Source organism: Typha angustifolia, chromosome 15 (genome assembly GCF_048772165.1).
Source record: "Typha angustifolia cultivar Huaian chromosome 15, ASM4877216v1, whole genome shotgun sequence".
NCBI classification, from domain to species: Eukaryota; Viridiplantae; Streptophyta; class Magnoliopsida; order Poales; family Typhaceae; genus Typha; species Typha angustifolia.
In genome coordinates, this window is record NC_133253.1 from 7,608,632 (window position 1) to 7,630,615 (window position 21,984).

At 35.8% G+C, this 21,984-nt stretch overlaps 2 protein-coding genes across 3 annotated transcripts; both read left to right on the forward strand.

Moving 5' to 3' along the window:
* Nucleotides 1-325: 325 nt before the first annotated feature.
* Nucleotides 326-9,191, forward strand: LOC140776973 (protein LURP-one-related 7). Its single transcript, XM_073120855.1, has 3 exons — nt 326-618; nt 8,301-8,519; nt 8,764-9,191. The coding sequence occupies exons 1-3, from the start codon at nt 391-393 to the stop codon at nt 8,983-8,985; spliced, it is 669 nt and encodes a 222-aa protein (XP_072976956.1). The 5' UTR covers nt 326-390; the 3' UTR covers nt 8,986-9,191.
* A 1,052-nt stretch (nt 9,192-10,243) lies between these two features.
* Nucleotides 10,244-21,923, forward strand: LOC140778458 (uncharacterized). 2 transcript variants are annotated; one of them, XM_073123178.1, is made up of 7 exons: nt 10,244-10,459; nt 13,603-13,739; nt 16,013-16,073; nt 16,217-16,382; nt 18,905-18,993; nt 20,630-20,753; nt 21,473-21,923. In XM_073123178.1, the coding sequence occupies exons 1-6, from the start codon at nt 10,408-10,410 to the stop codon at nt 20,746-20,748; spliced, it is 624 nt and encodes a 207-aa protein (XP_072979279.1). In that variant the 5' UTR covers nt 10,244-10,407; the 3' UTR covers nt 20,749-20,753; nt 21,473-21,923. The 2 variants fall into 2 exon arrangements, with proteins under 2 accessions (XP_072979279.1, XP_072979280.1); XM_073123179.1 differs by having other exon boundaries at nt 16,220-16,382.
* The last annotated feature ends 61 nt before the right edge of the window (nt 21,924-21,984 follow it).

The following is a 21,984-nucleotide window of genomic DNA, read 5'->3' on the forward strand; positions in this document are numbered from 1 at the left end:
TGGAGTATTATTTTAGGTTATGTCCAGCCCAGCTCAGCCCAGCCGGCCCAAGTAACGCATAGCTCGGCCCATAACCATAGCTTGCCTCTATTTTATTATTATTATTATTTATTTATTTTGGTTAAAAGACGTTGCTTTCTTTCTTTCGGTCCACACTATGACTTTTGACCCGTTTCATTGGTAGGTAGAGCAGTCTAGCAGATCGTCTGGGATGCTGGAGATTGGTCAAATGTGGGGGTTACTTTCCAGCTCTTGATTGGCTTCCTAGAGAGTTCCTACACAAGGGAATGCACCGGATCAGGAGATGGAAGATTCCAACTTTTTCTTTTTCTTTTTCTTACTCCTTGCCCCTCCTCCCCGGTACACGACGAGGAGGAGGAGGAGGAGGCCATGGAGATGGAGGAGGACGCCACCTTCCCGTCGGCTGATCGGATCCCGATCGACTACACGATCACCAAATCCTCCCTCGCCCTCACCGGATGCGATCTGACGGTCCACGACGCGCGCGGCGACCTGCTCTACCGGATCGACGGCCGAGGTAGCGGCTCCTCGAGCCACCGCGTCCGAACCCTCTTCGACGCTGCAGGCGATCCCTTGATCACCATCGTCCATAACAAAGTAATCTCCCTTTTTTTAATTCTAGGAAGATTTCCTCGTCAATTAATTAGCTTCTTATTTGTCTATTTTATTAAATTAATTTTCATTCAACACCCTACCTTTTGACGTTTTCACATCCAAATTTTTAATATCTGGGGTAATTTGAAATCCGGCCAATCTAGGGGGTAAACTGTAAATTTCATATAATGTTAGGCTATTACGCCTTCTTCTAGCGCCATTGGCGAAGAAAGGTAAGTGAAATGATCTGTAAAGGAACTTACTTTCTCTAAGCCATCATCAATGTGGATTTATTATTAAATGATCAGTTGCTTTAGCTAATATCTAAGTAGTATATGAGAATTCGACAAATTAATAAAGAAAAAAAAAGACAGTATGATGCTCTTAAATATTCGAAAATACATAGTAATGTGAACATATGATCATAATAACGTCATGACTATTGAAGTTTGACTTGAATCAAGAAAATTGTTCAAATGGGATTGGATCCGTTCGAACAGGTTTGCTGCAGAATGCTAGTGTTCCAGATTCATATTCCGGTGTTCGAATGATTTCGGATATTCAATAACCCGAGAGTTTGGAAGGGCCAGTGTTTGAAGTTTGTTCAAACGGGTTTCTGATGGGGTGCGGGCGTTCGAACTCTATCTACCTGTTTAAATGGACATGGATTTTTCTCCTCTAAGTCATTTCTATAAATAAATTAATTGAGGTTTTAGGGCATGTAAGCATGGGAAAAATCTAAGAGGAAGAAAATCCATTATATTGGGAGAGGTTGGAGTGAGGAAACTCTTGTAATTGGATCTTCATTAGTGAATTGAAGCTTAGTACTACCATAACTATAGGCACATTATTGAACCATATAAATCTGATACACACATGTAAGTGCATGCATGCACGTATATAACTTTCTTGGCCACTATCATGGAGCCCATTACATGTTCCATATTTATCTTATTTTTAGTAGCTTGCTTACCAAGTCTTATTACTCTTGATGGTGTGTTTAGATCATGTGTAACTCCTTCCTTAGTAATAGGAATAGGTGGGTAGTGCTAGTAGTGCTGCATGAGGTGTAACGTCCATATTTGTTATAATAGGATCATGCACATAACCATCTCTATTTATAGAGTCCCTTATGTAACTGTGGGGAAAATAGATTGTTTAGTCAAACTTGGAGATCTAGTTTCTCTCTAACAAAGCTGTCTTCTATCTCTTTCTATTTTTAGTTTCTTTTTTTAAGGCAACTAGTCACCACGGGTCGAAAGACTCAAACAGTTTGAAGTTGCTACAATTCGATGATTCTGATCATAACTAAATCTCGTCTCTCATTTTATTGTTTGTGGATTGCCTATATTATTCTACTATTAGTATTGCATTTGTGATTTTTCCCAATTTTGGAATAGCTTTATGCATTGCTATTCTTTTGCATCTTGTTGTGTGTGGTTGGGGATCGCTTTCGTTGCCCTTCACCTTTTGAATTATTTCATAACAAGTGGTATCAGAGCCAAAAGTTCAAACCTAGGCTATTGGATTCGGGGATAGCATTAGACTTGGTAAATTTAAATTTGCAAAATGTCAAAATTATTCAGATCAAGGAAAATTGTGTCAAATGCAAAATTTGGGGTACAGAAATTTGATGGTACAAACAATTTTAAAATGTGACAATATGAAGTAATGAACATCTTCTTTCAACAAAAATTGGACATTACATTGGAGTAGAAACTTGATAAGATAACGAATACGGAATGATAGAAGATAAATCGGTAAGCGTGCAACAATTTGGCTTTTTTTGCAAAATATCAGAAGTATTTTGTAACGAAAAGGAACTAAACAAAGAACTTGTGAAAGGAATTGGGGGACAAATTTATCACTAGGAGTATCGAGAACCGGCTCTACTTGGAAGAATAAGAGTTCCGATTTCAATACAAGATTGAAACACCTATAGCCGAGCATTTGAATTCCTTCAACAAACTACTTACTGATTTGCAAATTTTGGATTTGAGATATTAGATGAAGATAAGGCGTTGGTGCTATTGAGTTCATTGTTGGACACCTATGACCATCTCACTATCACTTACGATATGGAAAGGATTTCATCCACTACGATGATGTTACAAATGTACTGATTAACAATGAGTATCGAAAATTGGACAAGTAAACTACTCATGAGTCATTATCGTATGTTTTGATAGTGGGGCAGATCGGAGAACCAAAATTTGTTAAGAGGCAAATTTTATTCGAAAACACGAGATACATAATAAGATAGAAAAATAGTTGCTAAGGACCAATGTTCCTATTGTCGCAATAAAGGGCATTGGAAAATGAATTGTTCCAAAAGATTAATGTGACACATTCAGAATGATGATGAGGATTCAGAGAGTGTATTGATTGGCTTAGATCTTACATGTGATACAAATAAATGAATTTTGGATTCTGGTTGCACTTATTATATATATGTCCTAATCGGAATTGGTTTGATTTTTCGTTTTTGAGAAAACTTTGGGTGGAGTTGTGTTCATGGAGTGTATTGATTAGTTCAGTTCTTGCATGTGATACAGACGGATGGATTTTGGATTTTGAATGCACTTATCATATGTGTCATAATTGGAATTTGTTTGGTTTTCCATTTTTGAGAAAACTTCTAGTGGCGTTTTGTTCATGGAGTGTATTGATTGGTTCAGCTTTTGCATGTGATACAGATGAATAGATTTTGGATTCTGAATGCACTTATCATATGTGTCCTTACTGGAATTAGTTTAGTTTTTATACTTTTGAGAAAACTTCTGGTGGAGTTGTCTTCATGGGCAATAACAACCAATGTCGAGCTTAAGGTATTGGCACCATCCATTTAAAGCTTCATGCTGGATCTGTGAAGGAGCTGACAAAAGTTCGGTACGTACTTAAATTGAAGAAAAACCCCATCTCACCTGATGTTTTGGAATCGCAAAGCTTCACTGTTAGATTAAAAGGTGGAGCATCGAAGGTTTCTTTGGGAGCCCTTATTATAATAAAGAGTATAAAAAGGAAAGACTTATACTTCTTGTATGGCTCAATAGATGATATAGGTAGTGTAGCTACTGCTTTATCAAGTGATGTAGCGAGCACTAGTAGATTGTGGCATATGAGGTTAGCATATCCAAGAGAAAAAGCATTGCAAGATTTGGCTAGCCAAGGATTGATAAAGGATGTGTTTAGTCTTAAGTTAGGGTCAAGTTTGCTACTAGAGTGCATCAAATTAAAGGCACTTTACACTATGTTCACATGGATGTTTAGGGACCCACTAGAATTGCTTCCTTGGGTGGAAACTATTGGTTTGCGACCTTCGTAAATGACTACTCGAAAAGGTTTTGGGTATATACTATGCACCATAAGCATGAAGTGCTAGAACTATTTTAGAATTGAGAGAAGATGATTGACTGGCAAGATGATCAAGTAGCTCAGATCAAATAGTGGTGGTGAATACACATCAAATTCTTTTTATGAAATTGTGTCAAGCTGAAGGAATAGAGTGACACCTTACTATTAGAGAGAAACATCAGCAAAACAGTATGGCAGAGCGCTTGAAGCATACCCTACTAGAGAAGGTATGGCGTATATTATCCAATGCTGGCTAGGTAAGAAGTTTCCGGCTGAGACAGTGACCTATGCATGCCATCTTATCAACCGTTTACATTTTCCTGTTAACAATAGGAAGAGCTCATTAGAGATATCGTCTACAAACCTATTTCAAATTATAATTCCTTACACATATTTTGTTGTTTGGCATATTACCATGTTAGGGAAAGCAATTGGATCTAAGAGCTAAGAATGGTATCTTCTTAGCCTTTAGCACATGTGTGAAAGGATTTTGTATTTGGAGACCAGATTGAGGAAGGTGATTATTAGCAAGGACATCACATTTAATGAGTCATCAATGTTGGAGTCGACGGTTGCTCTATCTACTATAGAGGCAGAGCATATGGTAGTGACAAAGGCTATAAAAGATGCTATCTGGTTGATTGGTTTAATAAATGACTCGGGTGTATATCAAGAGCAAATGAGAGTACATTATGATAACCAAAGTGCAATTTGCTCTATCTACTATGGAACCAGTTTTTTATACTAGAAAAAAGCACATTGTTGTCCAATTTTTATTTTATGAGAAATTTTTTGATGAAGAAGATATTTCTCTTTGCAAGATTGGAATTGCATATAATGCTGCAGATATGTTGACAAAAGTGATGACAAGAGTCAAGTTCCAATTGTTTGGACTTGATCAATATCGCACTTCTTTGATTCATTTGTTTTGGCGTCTTAGTACGCAAACTTGCAAGCAGTGCATTTTGGGAAATTTCAATCACTTTGCAGTGGTGTAGAGAAATTTGTTTGAAGTCTTAGAGTTCCCGCCAAGATAGAGAATTTGTTCAAATGAGTTTGCTGCAGATTGCTAGTTATCTAGATTCATGTTCCAGCATTCGAAAGATCTCACCTCTATTCGAACAAGATAGATGCATTTGAACGACTTCCAGACGTTTGATAACCTGAGAATTTCGAATAAGCCGGTATTCAAAGTTCGTTCAAATGGGTTCCATTGGAGCATAGGCATTTGAATGCCATCAATTCGTTCGAATGAACCGTTGATTTCTTCTCCTTTTAAATCATGCCTATAAATAGACTAATTGAAATTTTAAGCCATGCAACAACCCATATTCGAAAATAAATATAGAAATAAGAAATTTGAGATAATTATTTAGATAATGGGATATTTACTTTAATCCTTAATACTTTAGGATTTTGATTAAATTAAATTAATATTCATATTATATATATAATTAAGAAAAGAGATTAGAATTCCTATCCTATTTGGACTCTTATATCTTTGATCTATAAAAGGGAGGCTTACAAAAAGGAAAAAAAAATCTAAACAAAAGTTTTTAGCTGCAATACTATATTAGTGCTACAGATGTGAGAAAAAACCTAGGTTTTATAGGGCAACACTATAGCAGTACTAGAGTACCAAGATGAGGAGGCTGTCATCTCCCACTTCCTTATCGAATCCTTACCTTGATGGAGCTACCATTGTCGGAGTTGGTCTTCGGGAAGTCATCGGAGTAAGTGAATAACACCAGACAAATCGCATGTGAAGAGTTTTTTTTTACTTCGATTATCAGATTGATCCATTACATATGGATTTTAGGTGAGTGAATTCACTCACATAATTATCGACTCATATTATACTCCATATATTGTCATCTTTTTATATTTTGTGTCCTACTCTACTTTGTGCAATACTTTAGTTCATGAAATATTGATCCTTGTACATTACTATTCTTCATGCAAATAGTAAAATATTGACTAAGGGTTTGTAGGACTTTGAGAACAAGCACAAGGTAGATATTCTTTGTGCAAATAGTGAAATATTGGCTAAAGATTTGTAGGACTTTGGGAATAGATATATGCTAGATATTCTTCATGTATCTCCCGATGAAGATTTAAATCTACCTTAAAGTTCAAGGGATAGATCTATTTTTGATCGATACATAATCCGTTTAGGTGATTTTGTCACGATTAGATAATAGTTTCATACTAGAGCAAAAATCTTCTTGAGATGACCCTTAATCTTTCTCTATGCTTAGTGAAAAAGATAGGTTGTATTTAACCCATAGTGACACCTCCTTGTAACTAACTAAATCAATTATGAGGAAAAGACTCAAGTGCCATCTCGAGGTAACTTTTGGTTGGTGTGGATCCACGGGCATAGTCCCAAGTTGGGAAGTGGGCGGCACTGTTAAGATTGAGGAAGTTTGCATAATAAAATAAAGCATGATATTAAGTTGCTAATTACATCTTTTATGGCTTATACTTAGTATTCATATTATGATATACTGTCTATTGTTATTAATTATTGAGCTTTATTAATATTTTATATTAGATAAAATATAATTTTCTAACATTTGGGTAGATTCACTCACTGAGCTAAAGTTGTTAGCTCATTAAACTATTTTAATATTTCATATACCGGTAAGCGTAGCGAATAAACATGGACACCGAAACTCTACCTCCACTTAGGATATTGGCTCTTATAGTTTTAAGTATAATAGTGGTTTTTAGTTTAAAATTGAAAAGCTAAATGTTGCCTTAGTAATGTTTGGAAGACATTGATTTTATAATTTAAATATTTCATGTCTTTGAAAGTTTTTGAATTGGAGTTATTAAATAAAATTTGAATTTCATTATATTATGGATAATTAGTTTAGGCTTCGTGTATCACAAATCTATTGAGATATATGGCTAGTTATAATTTCTATTTCAAGTCATAACAGAGCATATAAGCATGGGAAAAACTTAAGAGGAAGAAAATCCATAATATTGGGAAAGATTGGAGTGAGGAAACTCTTGTATTTGGATCTTTATTAATGAATTGAAGCTTTGTACCGCCCGTGAATGTAGGCACATCACCGGACTACGTAAATCTCGTCTCTTTCGTTATCTTTTTTGTGGATTGCTTATATCAGGCGTTGTTGTTTGTGGTTTCATTCATTGTAGATATTATTCTACTATTAGTATCACACTTGTGATTTTCTCAATTTGGAATAGCTTTATCCATTGCTATTCTATTACATTTTGTTGTGGGTGATTGGTACGGCTATCAAAATAAACGAGCAGCTCGGGCTCTGCTTAGCTCAGCTAAAGTTCAGTTAGAGATGAGCCGAGCTCGAGTCGTCGAAATAGGCTCGAAATTAATATCTAGCTAAGCTTGAGCTGGAGTCAGCTCGCTCAGGCTCGGCTCGATAAGCTCAATATAAAAGGGTTCCTACAAAACATTATTCCCAAATCCCTAGCCCGCCTCCTTCTCCTTCGGCACCGGTGCTCATGAGCTTGTCCTCCTAAAGCTGCCGCGATGCTGGTCGCCTCGTCCTCCTTCGGCACCCATGCTCATGAGCTCATCCTTCTCAAGCTGCCGCGGTGCCGACCACCTTATCCTCCTTCGCCAAGCTCGAGGGAGATTCCGACGAGGAAGGCAGTGCCGATCGGGCCACGGCAACGACGATGAGGATGCGAGAGCTCCTCTATCCGCTAGCCAAGATGGATCCGTTCCGGAACCGACTCGTTGCCGAGGTGACAATGGCAATAAGGAGGGGATAAGGGTAACCAGATCGGCGTTCCAGAGGACGGTGATGCCGCGGTGCTGGCCGCCTCCTCCTCAAGCTGCAATGGTGCTCGGCTTGGGCTCGATCTAGCTCGATCCGGCTCGCTTGAATGAGGCTTGATAATAGGCTCATTTCAAGCTCGAGCTCGGCTCGAGTTGAACTGAGCCGAGCCTGAGCCTGAGCCAGATCCGGCTCGCTTAGGCTCGGCTCGTTTACACCCCTAGTGATTGGGGATCACCTCCGTTGCTCTTCACCTTTCGGATTATTTCACGACAATGAAATATGATCGATCACTGCATTATGTAATATGTTAGACATGTTGATGCCCCTGAATTTAAACTTCACTGACACAAATAAAAAGAAATCATGTGGCTTTCTTTCATGAAAGTCTAAGATTCTTACTTTGATCTTCTATTGCTTTTTTTGCATTATTTCTATCTTGCTTCTCTAGAGCATTGTCCTATGATTCTTGTCATTATTCTAGATTTATAGATTTGACCTGGCATAAGTGATAACGTCAGCTTTTTCTCATCAGCCATGAGTTTGATTTTCTTGTAGGATGAATGGCAAGCCTTTAAAGGGTACAGTATGGATTGGAAGGATATAGTTTTTACAGCACGAACGGCATCTACTTCTGCATTTAAAAACGAGTTGAATGTATTCATGACAAGTGAAAATTCTGGAGATTCAAAAGAGTTAAAACCAAGTTTGAGGCTAATTGGCAGCCCATTTCGGAGATCATGCACCATAATCATGGCGGATTCGATTGTCGCTCAGGTAATGTACTCATTGCAGTTACTTGATTTCATTTCCTTCATGTGAGATATGACTAACAATTAGGATTCATATATTTGAATCGTAGCATACAAGAACACATGATTGAAAGAACTACTGTTATTCATAAATTCATTTGACCTGTTTAATTTCAGCTTATCACTTTCTTCATTTTAAGGATAAATATTTGAAACAGTTGGTCAAGAAAAAGAGGAAAAGTATCTAACTACATATTCTTTTTATGCAGGCCAACCTTTTGTACAGACTACGCAAAGTTATATATTCGAGGAATAAATTTCGATTTACTGTATATCCTGGAAGTGATCCTGTTCTTCTTATAGCTATGCTTGTGACCTTTTTGGGAGTTAATGGACAAAGAGAGAAGGGGAATTGGTCTATTCAATTGTATAATAGATGTTACGCCAGTATATTCTGTTGTCCTTATCTATGTATTGTTCTTCCTAAGTGAAATGGCAATGGCATTGCATTGCACTTCAGAGATTCACATTTCACCATGATTGATGATGCTTCTCGGGGATTTTAATTCTTTGCAAGTCCTTCTCATGGATTTCATTTACATTTATCTACTTTCAACTCATTAGGAAAACTTGTCTCTCGTAAATGGAGACATGCATGTAAATAGATCATAGTTTTTTGCAGAACCAGAGGTGCCTATATTTTGTGTTATCATTTTTCTTTGTTGTGATTAATTTCTTCATTATGTTGGCTGCTAAATCTTAATGTAGCAAACAAAGTAAAAAAAGGAGAAATGGTTCCAAATTCATAGTGAATTCTTATGAATTTTGGCTGTAAGTGATTACACAGCAAGAGTTCATAAATCTAATATAGGGATATATGTGTGGGATTACCCTATTCACAAATGAGTGGGAATGATCAAATGTTAGGATTATATTTCATCTTCTAAGAGTATATTTAGAGCTAAATGGAGAATAACTAATTTCACTGATAAAAAGTCAAAAGGGGCGTTGCTCGAACCGCTAAAGAGGCTCATATTATATAAATTTTTTTGCGCTTACAAACATTATTTAGTACATCGTAGAAGTATATACTCATATAAATACTTTAATTCCACAGTTTGGGCCTAAAATTTTCAACTCTTATGTTGTGCTTAACATAACACTAATCATCTTCTTGCAAGTTGGAGAATGCTAAGATAGTTAAAGATGCTCATATTGTATGAATATTCTTAGATTTAAATTTTGGCGGTACCAATTTTTTTTTTTGGTACCAGTTTACTTGTGACACTACTTCTCTCTGAAAAAAAAAACACTTATATATAAAAAATATATAATTGGATTTGCTAAAGTCAGCTAAGGAGAGTCTAGATTTTCTTTTACTATTTAAGTTTGCCACTTATCTTTTTATGCATTTAATCTAACTTAGCCTGTCTAGCTATTAAAGACCACTTTAGTAAAGACCCATCTGGTTCCCTTCAGGGATCTCTGTTGTACTTTGCTTTATATATAATATTTTATGTGATATACTTCCAAATAACTACAGATTATATGAATTTTATTTCAACTCCATTACTTTCCAAATAGTAGAATTCATATCTAAAGAAATGAACTGGATTCTATGGGGATATATATATAACGATAGTACTGCAGAAGTCGGCGTCTTACTGGTAGGATCCGTCTATAAGCATTGCCGACTTTTCTGGAGATTAACTATTTAATCCTTCCTTATTTGTACTCTACTACGTCTACGTCCACGTTTTTCGTTTTGCACCCTAACTGAAGGGGACGATCCCAATCGCTTCCTCCGTTCGAAGACCTCTCGGCTTTCGATCACTCTTCGTTGCACCTTCCAAAGATCTCGAGTCGTTTCCTTCGCGTCGCTCTCTTTTTCGTGCGGGAGAAAACCCTAAAAGATGAGCTCGAAACCTCCCAATCTCACCTTCAAGGTCGTCCTCCTAGGCGACGGTAATCTTCAATTTTTGTTTCAATTATGTAGGATCGACTGATTGTCTATTCTTTCCTTTGATTCTGTTTGTCTCTGGCTTAAATTGGCTGTGGAAATGCTAAATTAGACTAATTTCATTAGGAATGCCATTTAAGGTTGGTGTTTGCTTGGATGGAGTAATTTACAAATTTTAGGGTACTAGAACTCTATCTTGGGTTTCGAGGTGGTAATTTTTTCTGATATTATATGCGTGATTTGGGTTCTATATTGTGATCAAGCAACGCTGGCTCTATGCTGAAGCTGATTTGAACAATATCCATTTTCATCTGACGGTAAAGAGAAATGAAAATGTCATCTAAGATAAACATAAATATGATGATTCTTTATATAGGTTTGGCAATGGGCTTCTGGGTTATTAAATTTACATGGCTTAACAGCTCTAGATAAGAAAGCTTATCATTGGTAGGAGATATTGAGTTGGAGGCCTATTGATCGTGCCATTTCTGTGATATTACATTAGCTCAAAACAAGATTTCAAAATACTGTAGACAGCAAAAGGGGCGATAAGGAACTGCATGTCACCTAGGTTATAGAAAACGTTAAGGTGGATCCAGATGGCCCCAGATAACACTTAGGCAAGTCTGCCTATGTGGCCAAGTTGGTTTTTTTTAGAACAGTGGCTTGCAGTGTGCTAGATCTGGTAGATTGAGCACTATAAATTGTCTTGCTGAAGAGCTATGCTCCAGCATGCAAGTGTTTAATGAAGAAAACAAACACTTGATAACAAAAAATATTATATTAGTCATGGGAGCTTCATATCTAGATTTGGAAGTAGAATTGACAAGAATATTCAATGACTCTTCTTGTAAATAATTCATGTCCAGCCTAAATTGGTGGATATGTCAGATAGCATGGGATTACTAATTACTTATTTTGGGCAGCTAATGATCAACTGAAAATCTTTTGGTTTGAAAATCATTCTAGATTAAGATTTTTGTATCAGATCCACAAATTGATTACAAGTCTATCTTGGTTGTAGCACAAAGATGTGTGATTTGAGAACTTTAAGTAGAGACAGAAGTTAGAGAGTCATACTTCATACATACTTTTGTTTGCTGACAAGTCACATACAGAGCAGATGTAAAATGTTAGTAAGAAATCATAGAGACATGGACGGCACAAATATATCTAGCTTGAAAGCACTATAGAGTATAGAGTGTAGTGAGACAAGTAATTACTTAATCTTGATGGGCAGTTAGCTGATCCTTATGGATGAACTTACTAGATTAATTATTAGATTCCGTGGTGTATTTGTTTTGGTAGTTATACTACTAGATGGGACAAAATGATCTTGAATTCTAAGTAAGAACTTGAAAGACGACAATAAACTGTAAACGATAATATTTTAATAATGAGGAGAACAAAGATCTGATCCGGACAATGAATGTTTGCTATGAGACGAAGAAGAATTATTGGTTAATCTCGATGATCAAGAAAATAATAGAGCAAAACAAAAGGAGTTCCTTTCTTAGTTCAATTGTTCAAGTGATCATTGAATAATGTTGCACCAGGAAGTAGAGTAGTTTAATCAAAAGAAGAAAGTGTTTCTAATTATGGTATATATGGCCCAGTTCTTTATAAAGTAGAAGGATAGTTTTGCAGGGTATCTTTAGAACAAATCTGGCATTAATGGGTCAAGATTCATGCAATTTGGAAAAAGTTATACTTAGAGAATAAGTGTAGTAGGATGATATTGTTGGGTAGATTGCTGGTGCTGAGACATGCACCGGTGGAGAACAAGATGGAGAAAGTTTGTTCGACCCCCCTTGATCTTCACTATTCTTCTCCTCCTAGCTGATGTGATGCGTATCATCTTTCACATATTTCCCCTGAGTATTTAGACAAGTCTCCATAGGAGAAGTAAAGTTGGCCTGTGCATCTCTTTGTTTCTTTCTATTATCCTCCTCTTCTGGCTAATGTCCCCATTGGTTATTACTGTATTGTTCAGACTTTAGAGGAACTCCTTTCCCATGCGCAAGCTTTTCTCTCTTCCTGTTTTTGTATATCCCATCAACCACCAAAGCAATTCTAGTAGGAACATCACTAGAACTTTTGACCAACACTTTTAATCTAGCAAATGTATAATTGATCTTTTGTTTGCCCTCTCATCAAAACTGTTATCAAAACCCCAAAGTGATCAACCAATTTGGTAAAGTGAGAGTAATTCCAACAATGGAGAGGAATTCCAATACGTTTAATCCAAATATGATCTTGTCTACCCAATGCTCTCTACTCCATGGCATGAATGAAAGAACTGCAACTCCCTAATCTATCTCATTCATCCTTCTAACTTCCTCTATCATTTATATTTTGGGAAATTTATCAAGAATTCATTCTCAGAGATCCGTCGCATCCTCCAGTGCTTGTTCCATGGCCATATACTGTCAAAGCCAGTTCCAGATTTTGCTATGCAACTTTTCCCCTTTTAACCACCACAATCATACTCTTCTTCAAACTAAATTCATTATTACACATAAAACAGACCACAAGTGTTCAAGAAAGGCTATGTACTGCACTATACTTAAGTGGTTCACTTGAGAAGACAATGTTCAATGCCTACACACTGAAATTTGATTAAGAAAAGAATATAAATGGCAATCATGAAAAGAATAAAATGTGACTGGTAAATGCAGTTTCAACTGAATATAGACCAAACCATTTAAAAACCTATCCACAGGGCTGGCTGCTTGTTGACGTAATATTTGGGCCAAACTACCATATTTCCTTCTATTTTCATTGTTTTTCTTATCTAAGAACAGATTTTATGAAATGATTGGCTAGATTACTGCTGCGAGAGACCTTTCTGCTCTTTATTTTTCTACATGTCCTAGAAGTTGGAATATTAGAACTCAGAAGTATTTTCTGGTGTTCTCACATAGCCTTTCCTTTGAAATGTTATAACTGCCTTGGTTTTGTTTTTTTTTCCTTTCTGTTTTATTTCATTATCTATGTTTCTTGTGATCCTTTTGACATTTTCCTTTTTTCTTGTAGTTGCGGGTTATATTCTTTCTTTTATGTCATCTTTTTGTCATAGAATATTCTTTCATTTCTTCTTGGAGTTAATAGTATGCTTGTGATAATGCTTGGTATTTGTTTTCTGTAGGGCGAGTAGGAAAAACCTCTCTTGTGTTGAGATATGTGACTAATGCTTTCTCTGAGAAACAAGAAGCTACAATCCAAGCTTCCTATTTAACAAAGCGTCTTGTTATTGAAGGTGTGCCTATTACCTTGTCTATATGGGTGCGTTATCTTCTCTTTCAATCTTCTAAATTTGTACAAATTAATTTCCAAAGAACCTTACTCTAAAACTGGGAAATTGGAACCAATTTTTTAAAATTTCCTGTGGATAATAAGATGATTTGTCATAATGAATACTGGTTGATGTTCCACCTTACCTTCTTTAGAAGGACTCTACACAGTCATAGTCTTCTGTACATACTCATGGTGGATACAAATCCTTATTAGATAGATTAGAAGTCATTAACAATTTGTGTGCTTATTGTTTTGTACTTTTGCTTGACGTTATGTTTTTGCAGCTTTTCTCTATATGACTTAGCAAAAGGTTTGCACTTAAGACTGTTCCCTTCTGAGAGATGGTGGATATTTCTAACAACAAATGAAAAGGGTAAGATGACTGACGAAAGTATAACAAAGTCCAACTCCATAAGTAAATCTTTGTAAGATCTCGGTTAAACTAATCTAAAAGGGAAAGAGTTCCTAAAAAGAACTCAGGAACAAACAGGAAGAAAGTAAACAGCAAAGGCACAGAAGAATAATAAAATGGCTAATTGGCTTATTGATACAAGATAATTCATATTTGTATCCAATTCCTGATTAGTTCATTACTGAAGATATTAATTTATCAATGTGTACAATTGGTTGGTGTATCACATTGACAGATCCTATACCAAATTAATCTGTCTTTAAGTTATGAAGGATGCTACAGCCTTTCCTTGTGAAGAAGTATCCGAAAAATGAAAGATGTCTTGGTTCAATACTAACCAATGCATTCAGCCATGATAAGTTTTCCATTTATCTTGAGACATTTGGGTTTTCTTTTGGTAGTGGATGAAGAGGATATGATAGATTTACTGAACTCTATCATTTAATCATGAAAAGCTTCACATGCCTAACCTAAGAGGATACTGGCTACTGGCTACTGGCTACTGGCTAGTCAAAAGAAGACAAGGACAAGCAGGAAACAAGTGAAAAATGGAGAAAACAGTTTGAATTTAGTTTGACTATCTCCTCATCCTAAATTACTTTTGAGAACTATGACATCACAGACAGTGACTACTACCTTCCCTCCAAAAGAATCACCTTACGAAAAAATCTCGGTCATAACAATCTCCCAATGACTAAGAACTGTCATGATATGTTTGTGAGTGAGCATCCATACACTTCAAGTAAAGATTAGATATCACTTTCATTATGATTTTCTTCTTGTATTAGTTGGCTTTTATGATGTTAGAGAATCCTGTGCAAATTTCTGCTGCTTAGGGGACAAAGATTTAGATGACACCAGCATGGTGCATGAGGTGGCCAGTCTGTACAGCACCATGGCCTGTCCTGCCAGCATGTCTTAAAGTGCTTTATTTCATGTTAGGTGCTGCAGGTGCTGTGGTACCATGCTGATGGTGAACTAACATGCTATATTCCAAGTGGCAAGGCTGCCACAGAAATTCATGGTTTAGAAATATATGCATCAGGGCATATGCCAGTAGCTACGAGGCTAAAGTGTTTATGCATTGTTTAACAGAAAACATGTTGGTACCTTCTGAAAGTTGGAGAATGTTTAGAATTTAGACTTAAAAGAATAGGATTGGAAAAATGTCCAGCTGGCATAACTAGGATGACTAGACATCTTGCTAATTTACAGAATTACAGCTACAGTTTGGAACCTTTTGCTGTTTCCAGTTAATGCTGATTGGAAAATACTGGCTTAACTTAGTTATAGTGGTTTTAAGCGAACTGAGTACATGCGTGCGATATAAAACTATTGTGTTCAGGTCTTCATGATTTTCTTTATAGATCATCTTTGTTGTTGTATAATAGATTGATAGCTGATCTTGGAACTGCATGTTTTGAAGTTCCACCCAAGACGGAATAGTAATGGCTGAAATTTAATGAGAACTAAAGCCAAAACTCATTGGTTAAGGCCCCACAACCAGCAAGATTTCTGGTTTTGACATTTATTTTGGACAACAATAGGCTAAAACCATTATTATTTCGGCCTAAAAGATTCAGTTTTTCTATGGGTCAAAACTGAAACTTCGAACCATACTTGGAATACTTGTTCAAAAGTTATCCTTATACATACCCGTTGATGTCCTGATTTAATCATTTAATGGTTGTCAGAATGAATTATTTGTAGTTAATAGCATGTGCTTTCATGGATAAGTTGCTCATAAAAGTAGTTGCTTGGATCTTAGCATTTCCTTATTTTCCTTATAGCTAAATGACTCTAGGTTGTCATATAGTTGACTCAAATTTGAGTGTCTTTTCTATCATAGGATACTGCTGGACAGGAAAGGTTTCATGCACTGGGCCCTATCTACTACCGCGATGCTGATGGTCTGTATCTAACTTAGCCAACTCACATCCTTCTCATTGATGATGTTGCTGGACTCAGTACTTAATTTATGTATATGATTTATGTATATGATGTTCGGTGATTATTGATATCCACTATCATTTCTTCTACTTGATGTCTGCAGCAGCTATATTAGTATATGACATAATGGACAATGATACATTTCTTCGCGTTACGAAGTGGGTCAAAGAGCTTCAACTAATGGCACCCAAGAATATGATTATGGCCATTGCCGCAAATAAAAGTGACTTGGTTAGATCAAAAAAATTCAATATTCAGGAAGCTGAGAGGTTCGTAAGTTTCCTCTGACCAATATTAGTAATAACTATGCACATATTTACATCTAATGTTGCTGACACTGTTATAATATTAAATCTAATGTAACCTAACCTTACTATGATAGGTTTATTTGTGTTTCAGACATTCTTAGTTTCTTTAACCAAATAAATTATATTCAAGTATATGTATGTACACAGAATGACATTCATATAAGCAAAATTCTCTACAATAGATGGTGAAAAAAACCAATCATCATATCTGAAATCTCCTTTGGGATAAATATTCTATGAATCTTGATCTTGTAACTTACCTTTTCCTCTTCTTTCAAATAATGAATATTTCAATAAAATTGACAAAGAGAGATTCGTGTTAACTTATATGAAGGTTTCATCTTAATATTTTTATAAGGAGTTTGTAGTTGACAAGCAAACATTGAAACCCTAATAATATTTAGGTGGCCAGGTGCTAGTTGGCGAGTTTTCAAATCACCGTGTAGCTTGAATCATATGGGCCGGTTGATTCCCAATCACTGGTTCATGTTTGAATGATGCAGTCTAGTGTTTTAGTTGGGTTGAACTAGTAATGTTGAATTAGTTCGGTTTGTGGTATGGGTACATTTGAGAATTGAAAATATTGCCACCAACACCTTCACCATTGCCACCACCACCTCCTTTGCCATTGTATCTACCATCATACCACCGTTGCCTTCATCATTACCACCACCTCCTCCACAACTATCGATGCCACCAACACAACCTCCACCTCCATCATTGTTGCCACTGTGGCTGCCGTGACAACAATGGGGGTATCATGCTAGAGATAGCAATGTTGGTAGTGGTGGTGGTGCTAGGTGGTGTGGTGCTAGTTGGTGGCATTGGCGGTTGTAGTAGAGGTAAGTAATTCACGATATTCATGAGAGAGGAAAGGGATTAAGCAGTATCAATTATCACAAATGATTCCTTAAGGCTTTGTTTGCTTTAAGAATAAGGTTAATTGTTATTCCCAAAATGAGGTTTTTATTATGGGATTAATTATTCTTATGTTCATTTCTATTCTGGAATAAGAATATAATAATTACTTTTAATGTGATATAAAGTGAAGAAAAAAATAAGAAAAAGTATTTTTTTAATATAAAATTATCATAAATATTCTTTGATTTAATATAAAGTAGGTTGATAGGATAGATATCAAGAATAAATTAGCAATAGATTATTATGTAGTATAAGATGTAATTTTGATGAATAGTATTTATATTCTAGAATAAAAATTTCATAATGTTTAACTGTTATTCTGGAATAGTAGTTGTATTCTAAAATAAAGAAAAAGTCATTCCTAAAGTGAACGAGGGCAAAAGAATAAGAAAACTATAATGAATGCAGTATGGTTCACAAACCATTATTTGGCAACATGTTACAAATTGAGATTCCAGTATTATCCTCTTAGCTTCAATATGATATAAGAAGCTTAACTTCAACTCTTCATAGGCTAAGCAGGCAAGGCAGCTGTATTCCTGAAAAGACACTTCATATTTGTGGTCAAGCTTATGAAATATGTTCAACAACATAAGTTTATACTAGTAAGATAATGAGATGAAAATAAGCTCTTTTGACTCTGTTCCCAAGGTAGTCTGTTGCATCTACTACATTGTGAATATTGCTTGTGGTGCTTTGCCAATATTCAGGAAATGTTCTCCTCCCGCAGCATTATGAAGAGTGGTTATCCTGTTGGGCAGACAGCTTATGGAATATCTAAACATAATTAGACAATGAGATTGCTTGTCAAGAAATCTTATTTTCCTAATTAGTCATATATGCTTCAATCATCACATGCTTCATTAATCTTCAAATTTTGAAAGTTCAATAGGCTGCTGTCAGTAAAGCCTACATACTACAAATGCATTTTGAAGATGGCTTCTGAGCCCATTATGATAGCTATGTCTAATGGTAGTTTGATGTGCTCAAGTGATTTTGACCATTAATATTCATGGGTCTTCAGAAAATGCAGAAAAATTACAACTTACAGCAACCTCCAGCAAAACACCATTTTTTCTATATGCATTTTCCTATTCTGCATGTCCTAATTAGTCTGATTTATCCAGGATTCAGTTATAATTGTTAATTTGGGCTCAGATCTATCTCTTTAGTTGATTTTTCACATTTATCCATATTACATCTTAGAGTATTGTGATAAACAATCGATAATTCTTTTTCCACAAAATATTTTGAACACTGGATGTTCTATTTTCTCCCTTGATCGAAAATTGCAAGAATTGATGTTGAATGAGGTACTTGTGCTTGAATTTCACAATTCTAATGAGATGAAGATTGTCATCTAGGTCGTCATACTATTATGTGATGCCCTGGTGCTTCTATGCCCAAACACTGGTGTTTTGTTCTGGATTGTGTTTGTTCTGCATGCAGTTAGGGCAGCCGATTTTGCACAGTGCTGTATTTGATCCTTGAGTTTTAAAGTTTAGTATCAGAGTGCTCTTTTTGAGACTATGTTGTTGATGTCATTTTTCCATCTGTTGCAGCTATGCATCAACTATTGGAGCAAGTCTTTTTATCACATCTGCTAAATCAGGAACTGGGATAGATGATATCTTTCTTGATCTAGCAAACCGTAAGTTAGGATGTAACTAGCATAAGATTTTTTTTTTTTAAATTCTCCAGCAATACATAATTCTCTGTCATATATTGTTGTATATGAGCTCTGGTTCTGAAATTTATCAACTGTTTGATTTTTGTTCTCGCAATGTCACTTTTAATCTTGTCTCTGATGTATGGAATTTTGAAAATCTTCCTTATACTTATATATAGTAACAAGTTCATGTTGTTTGGTGCATTGCCTTGAAAATTTCCTTCTTTGTGCTTATGTGGTACACATGCAAATTGTTTTTTGGAAGATATCCAACTTGTTGATCTTTCTGATTTGTATGAAATTATGGATTGTGTTTAGGTTACATTAAGAGTACTGTACAGTTGGCTCCTTCACATATAACAATTGCTTATGTTGATGGTTCCAGTTATTTGGATGCTATAATGTGTCTAATCAGTGAGTCCTTCAATTCTTGAAAATTTCTACTAGCAAACTACACGACTAAATTTCTACTAGGAAATGACATAACTTATTGTCAAACCCACAGGAGAATATAAAAGATGGCAAATTCCTATCTAGTCACTATTGTGTTGTGAAAAGTCATTTGGTTTTCTTATATTCGGAAATATTTCAGTCCTTAGTTTGGTAGCTCTCAACCGCATATTGCAGGAAAGGGATGTTTTAAAATGATTTTTGAACAGTGGGGCAATGATTTTCTAGAGGCCTAACTTAATATGAACGAAACTATATATGATATAGATTAACAGTTTAAGAGACTAATATCATGACAAAATTCCTGTCATCCTGTGGTTCATTAACCGCTAGTATTTGGAGTGAAGTACCTGGGTCTGAGCTGGTCGCAATCCCATCTCGATCAAGTATGGTCTGATTTGTTTTAGTTACGCACTCATGGAGTAATGTTTTGTTGTGGGCTTGGTAGAAACACCCAATACCAAAAGGTAGCTTGATCTGTACCGGCTTAGGTTCATAATCTTGTCTACAAAATGATTAATTTCCTTTTGTACATTGGATGACTGCCATCAATGGTTTTAAGTATCGATTTTGGGATCGGAATCAGCCTCCCGAAAAGAAATGATAGAAAATTAGGAAAATATAAACTATACACTTATGAAGAGTGAAAACTGAAAAATACTCCCCTCCACACCGCCACAAAGTTAGCCCTCTCTCTCCCTCTGCTGGAGAGCATAGAGAGAGCTCATGGGGTTGCTAGATTGTAATTCCAAAAAGGTGTTAAATTATGAACTACTTGACTGGAAGTCCAGATTGTAATCCCAAAAGGTGTAGGTTGGATACCGGTCTTCACATCATCACATGTATACCCTCAGCCAAAGTCCAGTTGAATTTCCTCTAAATGCAAGGTGAGATCTGACCTTGAAAGTTGAAACCAATCAATATGACTAATGAGTAAGGTTGGGTCAGAAATATTATATCAGTTGGTCGTATCTGGTCACTATCCAACCTGATTTCATGCCTAGGTCGTATATGAGGAGTGTAATGCTTTATTCATGTTAAAACTGGAATTAGTCTTTCTATGATCTTGATATGTGAAACTATGAATTGTATTCCTGTATCAATTGTTTCTTTTCTTACCCTCCTTTTGCAGTACACTGGTACTTATTCAAGTGATACTTTCATGCAGGACTACTGCAGAGAAGGAAAAGCATGGTTGAGGGCTTGTCATCAACTCCTCAAAAAAAGGGGATTGTAATTATAGATGATGAACCTGAGAAAGAACCCCCACCAAAGTGTTGCTCATAGCACTGGTACGTTATAGCTAGAGATATCCTGTTAGTAATTATGATAATTTTCTTTGCAAGAGAGAATTTTGTGCAGGGTATGATGAAGCATTAATGGTTGGCATCATTATTTACTGATTGGCATTGATATGGATCTAGATACTCTTTATATCTGTGATTATTTGATGACACTGAAGCTGTAGATTTCCTTGCTTCCTTTATTGTGAAATTAAAAGACTTGTGGTAGAACAATATCTTATTTTTTAAGTTTATTATATTCTTGTCAAACTCATGTAATAATGATAGATTTGTATCTGCCACAATCAACCTGAATTATGACGCGATATGACATTGTTGATGAACATGTTAGGATTGTGATGTAAGTATAATTGGCTGTAGTTGGTATCAAAAATAAGATGTGTAATCTATAGTATTGGAAAATGCAGTGATTGGCCAAGTGTGGATTTTTGACAGTTTAGAATTCATTTCCCCAGTAACTCCCTGTATTCAATGGTTCAGAACAAAGAAAGAACTGATGCTTAAATTTGTAGGAGATAAGACCTGATATAATATTTGATCTCTCTAGCAAATTGTTGCTGCCCTGATTTTGGTAATAACTAGTAGAGTAAATTTAAACAATTTCCTTCACTATGCTTTATATTATGCTTTGCTATTCAGTAACATATGCAAAATAACCAGAACTTTAGTACATTTAATTATATTGTATCTTTTCCAACTTTTGGCAGGTTGACAGTCTTTGTTCATATAATAGCTGAAAATGGAACAAAACCAACACTTCACAGACAGATTTGGAAAAAGCAACAATTAGACTGGTGTAGATGTGTGAAGTTCTTTGTACCGGCATTTTGTGGGTTTGTTACACCATTTTATATTTACAACCTGGAGATCCTCTTTAACAGATTTCCAGGATTTGGATCAATCTTGTTTATTTGTCTATACATTATCTCAGTAAAAGGATCACATAATAGTCAGGAATGGTTGTAGATAAATCAAACTGCTCTATGCATTGCCCGCAGTTTCCATGGCACTGCACCATAAGATAAAAGCCAATTCGATTGTTCTAAAGATTACATTGATATGACTGCTTGCATATTTGTGACGATAATTGTAAGTAAGGTTATATCCAAGTGGTTTAATCTAGTTAAACTTTACCCTCTTGAACTTGCTTTTGCTGCACACGTTGATGTTGTTACAACTGCTTCGAACCCGGACGTCCATGCGTATTTGCTCCTTATAT